Source organism: Anolis sagrei, chromosome 2 (assembly GCF_037176765.1).
Source record: "Anolis sagrei isolate rAnoSag1 chromosome 2, rAnoSag1.mat, whole genome shotgun sequence".
Taxonomy (NCBI): Eukaryota; Metazoa; Chordata; class Lepidosauria; order Squamata; family Dactyloidae; genus Anolis; species Anolis sagrei.
The window spans coordinates 146,192,534-146,204,802 of NC_090022.1; the positions used below are offsets into that span (position 1 = coordinate 146,192,534).

General features: G+C 38.7%; 1 protein-coding gene across 1 annotated transcript in view; it reads right to left on the reverse strand.

Moving 5' to 3' along the window:
* Positions 1 to 425: 425 nt before the first annotated feature.
* Positions 426 to 12,269, reverse strand: part of GDF11 (growth differentiation factor 11) — a 31,086-nt gene continuing 19,242 nt past the window's right edge. The window contains exons 2-3 of the mRNA XM_060763906.2: positions 10,034 to 10,407; positions 426 to 7,248 (exon numbers count right to left, since the gene is read on the reverse strand). Coding sequence (XP_060619889.2) covers positions 6,868 to 7,248; positions 10,034 to 10,407 — 755 coding nt within the window. The 3' untranslated portion in view covers positions 426 to 6,867. The remainder of the gene's footprint in view (positions 7,249 to 10,033; positions 10,408 to 12,269) is intronic.

The following is a 12,269-nucleotide window of genomic DNA, read 5'->3' on the forward strand; positions in this document are numbered from 1 at the left end:
TTTTTTTACAGTGAACATTCAGCAGTTTTAAGTCCAGGCTTTTTGCTTCACTCCTGCAAAGTCTCTGAGGCCTCCCCAAATGTCCTGGTGGGACCACCTCTTGCTTTCCAAGTGAACCGGCATCCGTTTTGTAAAGAAAGGCGGCAGCTCAGGGTGATGACGCAGAGATGTGAATGATGGACATACTGACCATGTACAACAGAAATCTCTTTTGTTAAACACCAGCCATGGACCTAAAACCAATTTGCACTTTTTCAGAAAATTGTTGTATGGCACACTACATGTTGTAGTGGCATTAACTTTCCCCTTGAAATGCTAGTTTCCCCTGTCTCTTCTCTTGAAGATAGCCATAAGGATTTGCATCTGGAAAGGTTGAAATAATAGCTGTGCATGTCCCAGGTGCCGGATTGGAGTGAAAAGCTCTGAACTCTTTTTTTTTTTTTTTTGTATTTTTATATATTTTTTAATTTTTTTAAAATTTTGATGTTCAAGTGCTGTGTTTGGTCATGTGATCAAAACAAACAAACAAAAACAATCTTAACCAGTGAATAGCCTTTTGGTCATGTGATTAAAATAAAGCACAAAACTTCCTCACCCATGTCATTGTCCTCAGACTCATTTCTTTGTCACACTCATACACGCATACACTCCAACATTCACAACACCACTATGACATTTATGGACAGTAACATAAACAAAGTAAATAATACATTTAAAAGACTCATATTTACAAGCATACATCCAAAAATAATCATGCCTGTCTGCCTTTTGTGAGTCAAATTACCCAAAGCAAAATGCTATCCCATTGGAAGAAAACACTAGTAGCAGGTGATCCGGATCTTATCTTTCTAGTTTAGCACCATTGGGCAGTAGAAGGCGAGGGGTATCAAACCACCCAAAACCCAGAAAGAAAACATCCACGTTTCAGGTGAGACCTGCCCAGTTTTTGGTGTATCATTCTGAATGGATGCTTAAAGGAAAACTGGAGGTTTATACGTTTTTACATTAGAATGGGCGGCATCATTGCTTACTAAGGGTATAAGCTGAAGCACATGGGAATAAGTGCCACTGAACTCAGCAGGACTTACTTGAGAAAGCATTCATAGGATCAGTTTACACATCTCTGAAAAGGATCCTTAATGATGTTGGACACTTGGGTCAGTAGGGACCTATTATGAAACAAACTTAGAAAATCGTGGGTGATCAAAAGGGCAAATTTTATTTGCTCTACTGAGACTTCTGTCATTGCATGTAAGATTCGAGGAGAATGAATACTGCATCACTGAATCTCATCAGTGACTAGGTGCCCTATGTTAAGTCTACATTAGCCAAAACATAATGAACTGAGCTTGATATAATAAAGGGGTTCCTCATATCCTTCCCTCACTAGCTACCCCAGTAGTCTCTTATTATCATAGGCTTTGCAATATAAGGGTTCATTGGCATTTAATGAGTTACGTCACAACATCCTAATACTAATAGTTTGCTTAAATTCATTATGTATTCTGAATTAAGCTGTTTCAGGCAGTGCTTTTCAGTGCCTGCTGTGAGAAGTCCAAACAGTTTTTCTTCTTCTTTTTTCTATAGCAGCAATACACAATGCTGAACTATTTCTTGGAGAGCTAGACTGCATTCAAAAATAGCTGTTTGGAAATGTCCCATTGGAAGGAACCCAACTCCTAGGGATCCAGTTTGATCATAACCCATCTCGACTTTCATACAGTGATGTGCATACATCCCTTTCCCCCACCCACTGCCCCTGAGCAAAGCCACCAACAGGAAATTATACTTCATGAAAAGTAGCTTTGTCATGCACTTCTCTGCTCTGTGTCTCCAGCAGAGAGGAATTGTGTATAACAAAGTATGTGGCTTTGTGCCATAGCAGGTCATCTAAGAACATCGCCCTCATAAAGCATAATGGGAGTTAAGTGTCTGATCACAATAAGCAACAAATAAGTAAAGGTCTGGCTGATTTCAGTGGGCTTAAAGAGGAACATTTTGGGGAACACATTGATGAAGTTGCCCTTTAGTTACAGGTAGAGATTCTACACAAAAGCACCTGCTAGATTGCCTGGAGAGGAAGGAGATCAGGACTGAGAAGATTTCTCTCAAATAGGACCATGCTTGAGCCACAATTCTCTTGCAACATACAATCATCTGTATAACCTGATTATTATGAAGTTCATATTTCAGGCCAAGGATTTTACTTTTAATCTCAAAGTGTTAGGAACTATTTTGTAAAATCAAAAAAGAAAGCTGGTGTTTTTCATCTTCTGATTGGTAAAGCAGATTGGTAAAGAAAGATGAACAACGCCATCTTTCTTTTTTATTATACCGTTCCTAATACAATAATTTTATAGATTAACATTGCTAACATTCCTTCCTTTTCAGCTTCTAACACAAATCTTTATAATATAATAGAGCATAGTGAAATCCATATGTGGCATAAATCCATTAAATGGCAGGTGCAACCATATCTAGACTTCTACTCAGTTTCTTTTCTATTGTTAGAGTCTATTCTTTCCCAGAGCAAAGAGCAGTAGGGACTAGGATACGTGAGTCCTCCCAGGGTGCCAAGTGTAATGCTGCTCTCTTCTCCCAAACAATGGAAAGACCTACTCAAGACCTATTCAATTTCTTATCTTCAGCAGATACTGTAGGCACACTTTTGAAATAGTCAGTAAATATGAAAAGTTGCTTTCCCTGGACAAAAATGAAACCAAGAATTCAGAACTGTCCTGTTTAACTAAATATATACTATATGCATTTTGCTTTTGAACAGCAGTGAGGTGAGATCTCTTAAAAGATCTTTGTTTTCAAGCATTTGGTTTGGTTCTCTTTCTCATTCGAAGGTATTTCAAAACACAAATTAAAAACTTAAAATGAAAACTGCTGGATAGCATTATTGCCAAACACATGTCTTTGTTCTGGCAGAAAGGCCTGGAACAATTCAGTCCTTCAGAGGAAGAGAACCATAAGAATGACCGAAATAAGTGATGTCCAAACTATTATCTCTTTTCACTAGATTTAAGGATTAGGTCACGTCCCTTCAAGTACCAATTCTCTGCAGACATATCTTCTAATCAATCACATCATTCCGGTATTTGTTTTCCTTTCAATAAGGCAGCATTTTTCTACATTATTATGTAGCAGCTTTTCATATTCCCCAAAAATAAATACACTGTGAGCAGTAGTGACAAATTTCTGGGATCTACTTTTTTTAGACAGCTCTCATACTATAAGGAGCATGCACATCCCAAATTTCCTCCCCATTCCTCTCAACTGAAGCTTTATTGCCAATCCTTGTTTTCACAACAGGTCCAATTTTTCAAAATTCAATTATCGCAGGGACAGAAAGTAAGGTGAAACCTTCTGAACAAAAGCACAGGCCGCAAAACAAATACCACAGGGGTGTTATCCCTTCTCTATGCTATCTAAAGGGATAGTAATATGACTAACGTATTTGTATCTTTCTATACTCCTGACAGTCTCCTTTTGTTGAACTTGATGGCATACTGTGGGAACTATTTATAATATGTTTTTATTCTGTGGCATGCAGTCTTCAAATCCTAAAGAAGATAATTCAAGACCACTGCAGGCCCAGGGAGTCTTGTTGTAAATCTTCTCATAGATTTCAATTTCCTGAGTTATTATCCTTTATGCAGTGTATGCTCTCAAATACATTTATATCGAGCAGTTAAGACATTTGTGTAATTTAGTGCATACTCAGCAAGCTGAGAAGGCATGTATGATGAGTGCTTTTGAAAAGGTTGAAGCGCTTCAATCTATAAGTGCTAAAGAGAGAAAGAGAGAGAAAGGCAGTGTAGTTTAAAAAGGACCAGAAGAGCTGATCTCTGTGCAACCTTGGGCTAGGGACTGTTCCCTTCTTTGGGATTCAGGGTTTAAACCCATGAGAAGTGCTAAGATTGGGGAGCTTAAAATTTCCATGGCATCTCATCTTATGCATCTTCATTCAAGCTTTCATGTATGCATTTCTCACTATTCTTGTACTCTGCAACTTCAAAGTAGGAAGGCAAACACTGTATTGACTAACATAGGCAAGACCAACACTGCTGCATTTAAAAACTTGGCTAGTTGTTGGGATTCATATGTCAGCTCTTATATATAATAAGTGCTAGAATTGAAAAGGCTGTAGGATCTATTCGTTTGTGGTGGCCTCACTTGACTCTTCCCCATTTACTAATATTCATCCTATCCATAACCAGTATTTCTGTCAAAAAGTCAGTTCAGAAAAAAAAATCAGAGGGTATATTTTTAGCTGCTTTAATGTAATGGAACAACTGTATTTGTTGGTGGTTGGCTCCAAATCTTCTATGCTGAAAATTTCAAATAAATACTTGGCCTTGGGTCTGCTATAGACTCCCCTCCAGCCTGTCACCACCACCCCTGGGTTCCAGACTCAGGCTAGGCATTTCTGAAGTGTTACATCATATCACACAGCAGCTCCCTAGACAGCCCAAGCAGAGATGTGGAGAAACAAGCCCTAGAGCAGCAGGAACAGCTGAACTCTGGAGAAACAGGGATCCTGATTTCATACTGTCATGAAAACAGCAAAAGGGAAGTAAAAATGCCACAGTGTTTATTCCAGTCTGCCTGCTTCAGAGCTAATTCTTATTATCCTGTCTCTTCTTTCCTCTTTCAGGAAAAAAATCAGCTGCAACTTTTGCATCATAAATTAGTTGGAGTAATATGATGAACAGTCTGCAACAACAAGTTCATGTTTTAATATAATCCATACTTTGACTTCACAAATAGAACCATGTTAGTCTACTTTTCAAGTGCCATAAGGGGTCACCTATTCAATTTAAAGAGCTTTCTTCTATTTAACTTGTCTCTCTATTTGAATAGATAGGATGTAATGAATGCTTTGCATGAAATGAAACCTACTGTATATGTCATCTCACCTGTCAAAGTGCTTTAGCCCTTGAGAACAACGTTTCAGTGGCTATCCTGGTCTATAATGTGGTTTCTTATAGTCCTAACGGAACAAGCTTTTGTCCCATTCACAAATGAAAATTTAGCAGAGAATGGCTCAACACTGATCTTTCGCTACAAGCAAAGGTTTTTAGTTCACATTCTAGATTTGAACACGTAACCAGTAATAGGTTATATTTTGGGTTTCAGTTTGCAGGATTATCTATCTGAACTTAAAATCCAAGCTGTAATCACTAACTTTAAACAACAGTTGTTATGGGACCATTAAACATAATAATTTTTTCCACCTAACCTTTACCACTTGCCAATCCAACTCCTTGAATTTCAAGATTATATGCCACATGCCCAGTCTAAGCCCTGACTTCCAAATAGCTTATTATGAGTTAATGTTCTATTTCCTTAAGCCATATGTTTCATTCTCCTCTGTCATCCTGTTGTTTCAAATAGTAGAAGCAGAGCTAGAGACTCTGTGCTGGAAGGAAGTTCATATAGCAGAGTCATGGAAGTTTGGAAATGGGTTAAAATCTACTTAAGTGCATTTAATTAAAAAAAATCAGTTGACCAGTGGAGCAGGTAAAAACAAGAGCAGCCTATGCCACTATTCAAAAATGGCTGTGTTATTAAGGAACTGGCAGTATAAAGGCAACAATACACTACCCAGTTTAAAAAAGAAACCTCAAGCCATCTAAAGGAAACTAGTGGTCTAATCTAGTTCGGCTGTTAGCAAAGGCTAATCGCCAGTTCTGTAGTATTTACATTCATGGATATATATTCCTCCCACTGAAATATTAGGCAAAAGTGGTCCTTTAAGTATAACGGTTCTGTTGCTATAATAAATAAAAGTAATTTTGTTTTCCTCAACTGCATCTTCTAGAAACTTTTCTTGCAGTGATGCAAAATATAGTACTTCAGAAGGGCAGGAGGAGGAGGAAACCTACATGGGTCCAATCTCTCCCAGGATCTTTTCCCTACTGCTTTAAAAATGGGTTCTGAATTGACAGATGTGTCTTGAATTCACTGTGTTGGGTTCATCATTTTTATAGACAATGGAGATGAAGAATGTTGGATCCTATCTGTTTGGAGCATCCAAGTCAGCTAGAACTGGCAGTTTAACTTCCAGTTAGTCAGTTATTTCAACACCCGTGTAACTACAGACTACACCTCCATTCCTTCACCATCTCTTGCAACCATGCAGTCAATGCAGGAAAGCATTTAAGTGGATGTCAGTTTGCATTTTTGGAGCTTTCCATCTCTTCGGGGTTCTGTCTCTCAAAAGGCAGGCAGGTTCAACAACCCTCCGATTCCCAGACTATATTCTCCCTCCCCCTCCCAACCAAAAAACAAAATGCCAAATCTTTCCCAAACTGGCTGGTTTCCTTCTTCATCTTAATACAAAATATTTACCTCTCCTCCCTTTTATCTGTTATAGCTCCATACAACATTTTATTTAACTTAATCACAATCTAGGAAGCTTTCACTGTCTGTAAACGAGTCAAAGGTCTTTTCTCTTTCTGATGATCTTTTTCATGATAGAACCCATTTTTTTGCTTCCCAGATCAAGAGAGAAAGGGAAGAAAGAAAGGATGCCAGTAAAAGTAAAGCTTGAGCAGTAATAGGTCAAATGAAGGGTTTTGGAGGAGAAGAGAAGAATGCTTGATTCATATTTGCCTCAGGGAGGAAAGTATTGATCCAAGCCAACTCATCCACTTTCCAGAAACGTGACGTCTGTTTTGATTATTGCACAGCGCATGATGTCACTTCAGAGATTTTCAATACAATTCTATTCATCTTGTTCTTTTCCCACAATCATTTGCTCTCCAAAAATGTTTAAAATGCTATTTGTCAGGGTGCATCACTGAAGCAGGAATCCAAAGTGATCAAAAGAAGGAAGTGACAGGGCAAGTAGGGGGTTTAAGAGCATCCACACCTGTCAACAACCATGCCAGGAATTTTGCCATAGATGATCTGCTGTTTGTCATTGAAGTACAGCATGTTGATGGGGGACATCTTGGTGGGTGTGCAGCAAGGCCCGGCAGACCCCCGTGGATTGGCTTGTTGTACCAAATGGGTGTGAGGATATTTTTGCATGAACATGTATTCACACTGGCCTGAACAGTAGTTGGCTTTGTACCGCTTGGGGGCGATAATCCAATCCCAGCCAAAAGCCTCAAAGTCAACCGTCAGTGGGTAACGGCAGCAACGGGACTCAGTGGAGTGTTCATCACAGTCTAGTCCCAGATTCCGACGAGACCGTTTGTTGTTCTCCAGCACACGCAGCTCCATGAAGGGGTGCTAGGAGAGGGATCAAAAGGAAGAAAACACAGATGTAAATTCACAAATATGAAAATATCTTCTTATACACATTCAGATGGCAAGAGGTAACCATGGAGGGAAAAAAGCACTCAGAGGTACAGTTTTGAAGCACATCAGATCTATTAACAAGTTACCCATTATCCATTTTCCTAGACCCATCTGTCCATCTCTCTCTGACTCTGTATATACTTTAAATCAATCTCAGTTTAGATTCATTTATCCAATTCTGTTCAGCCCATTCCTTATCTTTCCTGACAAGGGCACTTCTAGCCCTAATTTTCCTTATCCTAGAAGTCAAGCATTCATCCACTTCTCAGAAGTAATTTTTATTTTTTTTCCTATTAGAAAGATTGTTTACGTTAAGCAGTCATTATTAAACCCGTTGTCTGGAATTAATTATCACAGTTATGTATGTTTAATCTAGAGCTATACGTTCATAAATGATTCATATTCCCAGTCCCTACATCTATAATAGTGTAGGGAATACATTCAAATTGTAAAAATCCCCCAATCCTGATTTACTGTGCAGCAGCCACTGAGAGCAGGTACAAGTGACAGGGGTCTGTTTTTCCTGTAGATCAGGATGTAGCAGACTGAAGTTCCCATTCCTCTCCAGAGTGAAGAGGAGTTGCAACAGGGATCCTGCTTCTGTCACACACACAGATTGCTTGCAGAATGACAAAGAGAACATCAGTTTTCTGTTTTCCAATGGACAGGAGACCAGTTCCTTGTTACTCAAAGCAGCTGCTGCCCAGTAATTGGAGCAGGAAGGACCAGGGGATGCCAACCAACTATGTAACTATGATAGTTAAGTAGCTTATCTAGAATACTGGCTATTTAGATATTTCTTAAGGAAATGAGTCTACTAAAAAAGACAAAATGCACTAAGATCTTTGATTATCAGCTGCTGCCAGAATATTTAGAAATCATCTAATGTTGATTTCTGCTTTAGATAGCTGAAAATGTGAAATATAAGAAAATTATATGGAAAATATAGGGAGTAAATCTAGTTATATGACTTTTTAATTAAAAAAATTAAAAACTCAAATCCAGTTGTTGGTCCCAGTGACTGCGGAGCTATTGAATCAATAAGAATTTGGTAACACTGACACATCTTCCATTTATCCATTGTGTCAGTTGTATTTGGCACTAAAATTGGATGTAGGTCTTTGCACTTTTGTTACAAAAGGATATGTCACTATTTAAGATAATTAGAGCTTTTTAGAAAACCATTTAGAGATGTGTGCTGAACAGAAATGCTTTCAAGATACATCACAAAATACAAATAAAAGATAGTAACCTATGTGTATAGATAGGTTTTGTACACTTAAAGTAAAAGGCCTAACAAAAACCATTTGATTCATTACATGAAAAAGTAGTTTAAGATGGACAGCAGAAAAGGTGAAATGATCCAATAGATGAATCCAGTAATTTTAACACATTGGGTTTTTTTAATTTTTCACAAAATAATTGAGTTAACTAAGTCAAGGTATTGTTAATAGCCATTTTGTCAGAGACAGATGCTACATGACTAAACTAGCATATATTGGAATGCAGCTGTTCTATTTCTACTTATGTGAATACCACTCCAGGTTTTATGCAGTACTGGACTAAAACCTTGTCTAAGTGAAGATATTGAGTTTTAACTGGGGAAAGTGTGGAATTTTTAGTTCACTTTTTCCTAAAGATGGGACTGAAGGGGCCATTTGTACAAGGCCAGTTGGAGAGTTTTGAGTGGAGCAGAGATCAATAGTAAGTATCGAAGTATACAGGTCTTAACAGTTTATTAAAAAGTAGCAACTGCTTGTCACTCCGATAAGGATGAGATCAAAATAAGAGGGGGATGGCAACTATGGAAGACTAGAACATTCTTCCCCCAGAAGACTTGGAGGGCCTTATCCCAGCACACCCACTCCTGGAAAAAAATCAGTGAGGGTTTTGTTTTCCCCCAAAATCCTTCCAAATGCCCTCTAGAGTGCATTCTTTATTTATTTTTATTTTTTTTAAATGAGCCCTCAGATATCCCAGGGGCTTTGAACCAGTCAGAAATGTCCTTCATACCCCTTGAAGTCAGTTTGGAGTATTTTGGAGAAAGACAATATTGTAATTTTGCAAAATAATAATAATGGGAGGGGGCTTTTTTACACCCTAGAGAGCTAGGGAGCCACAAAAATGGCCTACCTCTGAAGTAAGAGGTGGGAAGAGTTCACCAGAAAAGCTAACAATGGCCTCCCTGACCCTCATACATTACAATTCCAGCCTTCTAGTAACAAGTAGGAAGCAGGAGGTGAAAACAGGTGTATAACAGTGTGGCATCTGCCAAGGTCCTCTGGAGTTCTCAGTGCAGATGTCATCATTTTTAATGTGGCTTTTTGGATAGAGATGGAGGCCCCTTCCACGCAGCTAAATGAAATCCCACATTTTCTGCTTTGAACTGGAATATATGGCAGTGTGGACTCAGATAACCAGTTTGAAGCAGATATAGTGGGATTTTCTGCCTTGATATTCTGGGTTATATGACTGTGTGAAAGGTCCCAGAGTTTCAATGATCCTGGTGGCTTCTCACAAAACAAGGAGCTTCAGAGGCTATTCAGTAAGTCAAAGAGGGTGGTATGGGTCAGCCTAGCATAGTTGCTACTATGCTGCCTACTATGCCAACCAGAGCCATACAGGATTGCAGACATAACATTTCTTTGACCTCCTACTCAAGGTAAGGGGCTAGGATGGGGAAAGAAGATGGCAAGGGACATTTCTCTTTACCCACCAGTCCTTCGGCTCCAGGCCCCAGAGAGGTGACAGCCAGATCATTGCCATTGGGATCAAAAGCGTTGATTTCAATACCCCAGTTGTTCTGGGGCTGCTTGAACCAGTTCTGCAGCACATGTTTGAAGTCAATGCTCTGCCAGTGGCCAATGCGTGAATTCAGGTCAATCTTGAGTGAGCGGATGCGGATGTGGCGGCTACCATCCTCTGTCACTGGCTTGAGGCGCAGGATCTGTAAGTAGACTGTGGAGGTATGCTGAACAGGTCTCAGGTATACCCATAGCTGCGCCTTTACTACCTTAGTGAACATAATCTTGGGGCTGAAGTTGAAGAAACAACAGTGTGGGTTGCCTTCAATCTGTACCACAGGGTCCGCTGGCAAAGAAAGACAAAGAGAAAAAAGTGAGCAGAACTTCTTTGCAGTCTTTTTCTCAATTGTTCATTAGGATTTCTGCTTAAGAAGCAATTTGTGTGACTATGATTACCACATAATAGTTATGGATGCTACATAGTAATGTTGTCTGAACCGGCTATCTCAAATCAGGTTCCATAGGTTTTGCTGTTGTTTTATTTATTTGTTAATTTTTGTTGATTGGGTTAGTGCTTACCGCTAGTGGCAGTCAATAGAAATAGTAAGATACTCCTTAACTGGCTGTGTGAATTGAATTTATCAAATATTCATTCATAAATACAGCTTCTAGATATAAATTTAGAGATCACATTTTTATAGATTGCTTTTTTTTCTTCTATATCCCAATAATTTAAATACAGGAATTAATAAAGCACTGACACTCGAGTGAAGAATGCTTAGTAATAAAAAGTGGGATACTGTTATGTCCCTTATGGATATTGAAATCTAAAGGGATAAACTGGGCAAAATCAACAGGCTGGTGTGCATAAAAATGTCAATTTCCAGTTCTTATGTTCTATAATAAAAAATCAGAAATCACTCATGTAGATTAGGACTTATAAAAAAACCTTTTCCATTCACGGTCCATTTCTGCTTGAGAAATATTTTTGTGACCCCTTGCGTATAGGTTTATAAAATAGATATAAAAATCAAACGTTTACTGATAATAAATCAGCATATGCAAATGCTTGCTGAATAAGTTAATTTCCCTTTTTATGAAGTACATCTGAAGCAATTTCTGCAGAGTCCACCTTATTGCTCACAGATTTATGTAAATGTCTAGGTAGCATTCACAAATGTTGCCATTTTTTGTGACTCCAACATTGAGTGAAGGGGACCTCATTTGGGGTCAGGACTCAGTTTTAAGAAGGAGTGGTCTAGATAAACACACACATATATACTGCTTCTTGAATAAGTTTTAAACTTGTTCTCCCTGTTGAGGTCCATGGCCTGCATCCTCAATCCCCAATTCACATTGATAGAAGGACCTATGATTCCCAAAGGGTTGCTCCATTTTTTTTCTTCTTTTATCAACACTAGAGTATCAACCAAGCCTCCAGAGCAGATTTCCAAAACATTAAAAGAAGACAGAATCATAGAATCATATAGTTGGAAAGAATGGAAGCACCTTCCTGCTGGTGAGAACTGCACTCAAAATGGTCCCACTGGCTGAAGGAAATTCAGGATCCAACCCCCCCCCCCCCCCGAACAACTCTTGCCAAGAAAATACCATGTTAGAGTATTCTTAGGACTGCCATAAATTGGAAATGATTTGAAGGCACACACCAACATAATTCTGCACTAATCTGTAGATATTGCATATTTGGTTTATACAAAAGTATACAATTATCCCTATTTCCTCTTTGAGTACATTGCTTATTGTCAAAGGTATATATTAGCTGTGGAACAATCAGCTCTTTAGCAAAGATCCATTGTGGTACACCTCCTATATTATTACATTACCAAATAACTCTGCTACTTCTTACTAGGAAGCGGTGTGTATCTACAAAGAAGAAAGCCCCACTGAATTAGACAAAGTTGTTTTCTGATCCTGTCCTCAGTATAGAGCTCACAGGGAAACAATACACCAGGGAGAACGCATTGGCAGAACCGCATAGGCAGAACTGTAAAATGAATGGAACTGGAAGCAGAAGCAGCTAAGGGAGCCAAACATGACCAGGGAATTTTGAAGGGCCTACCTAGTCCATTATTCCCAGACTCAAATAGACTGTCTTGTCTTGTGTCTCTTAACAACTATTGCTTCTTCTTTTTTTAGAGCAGATACAAAACTTCCCAGTAGACTCAGTCCTATATTTCTAGAAACATA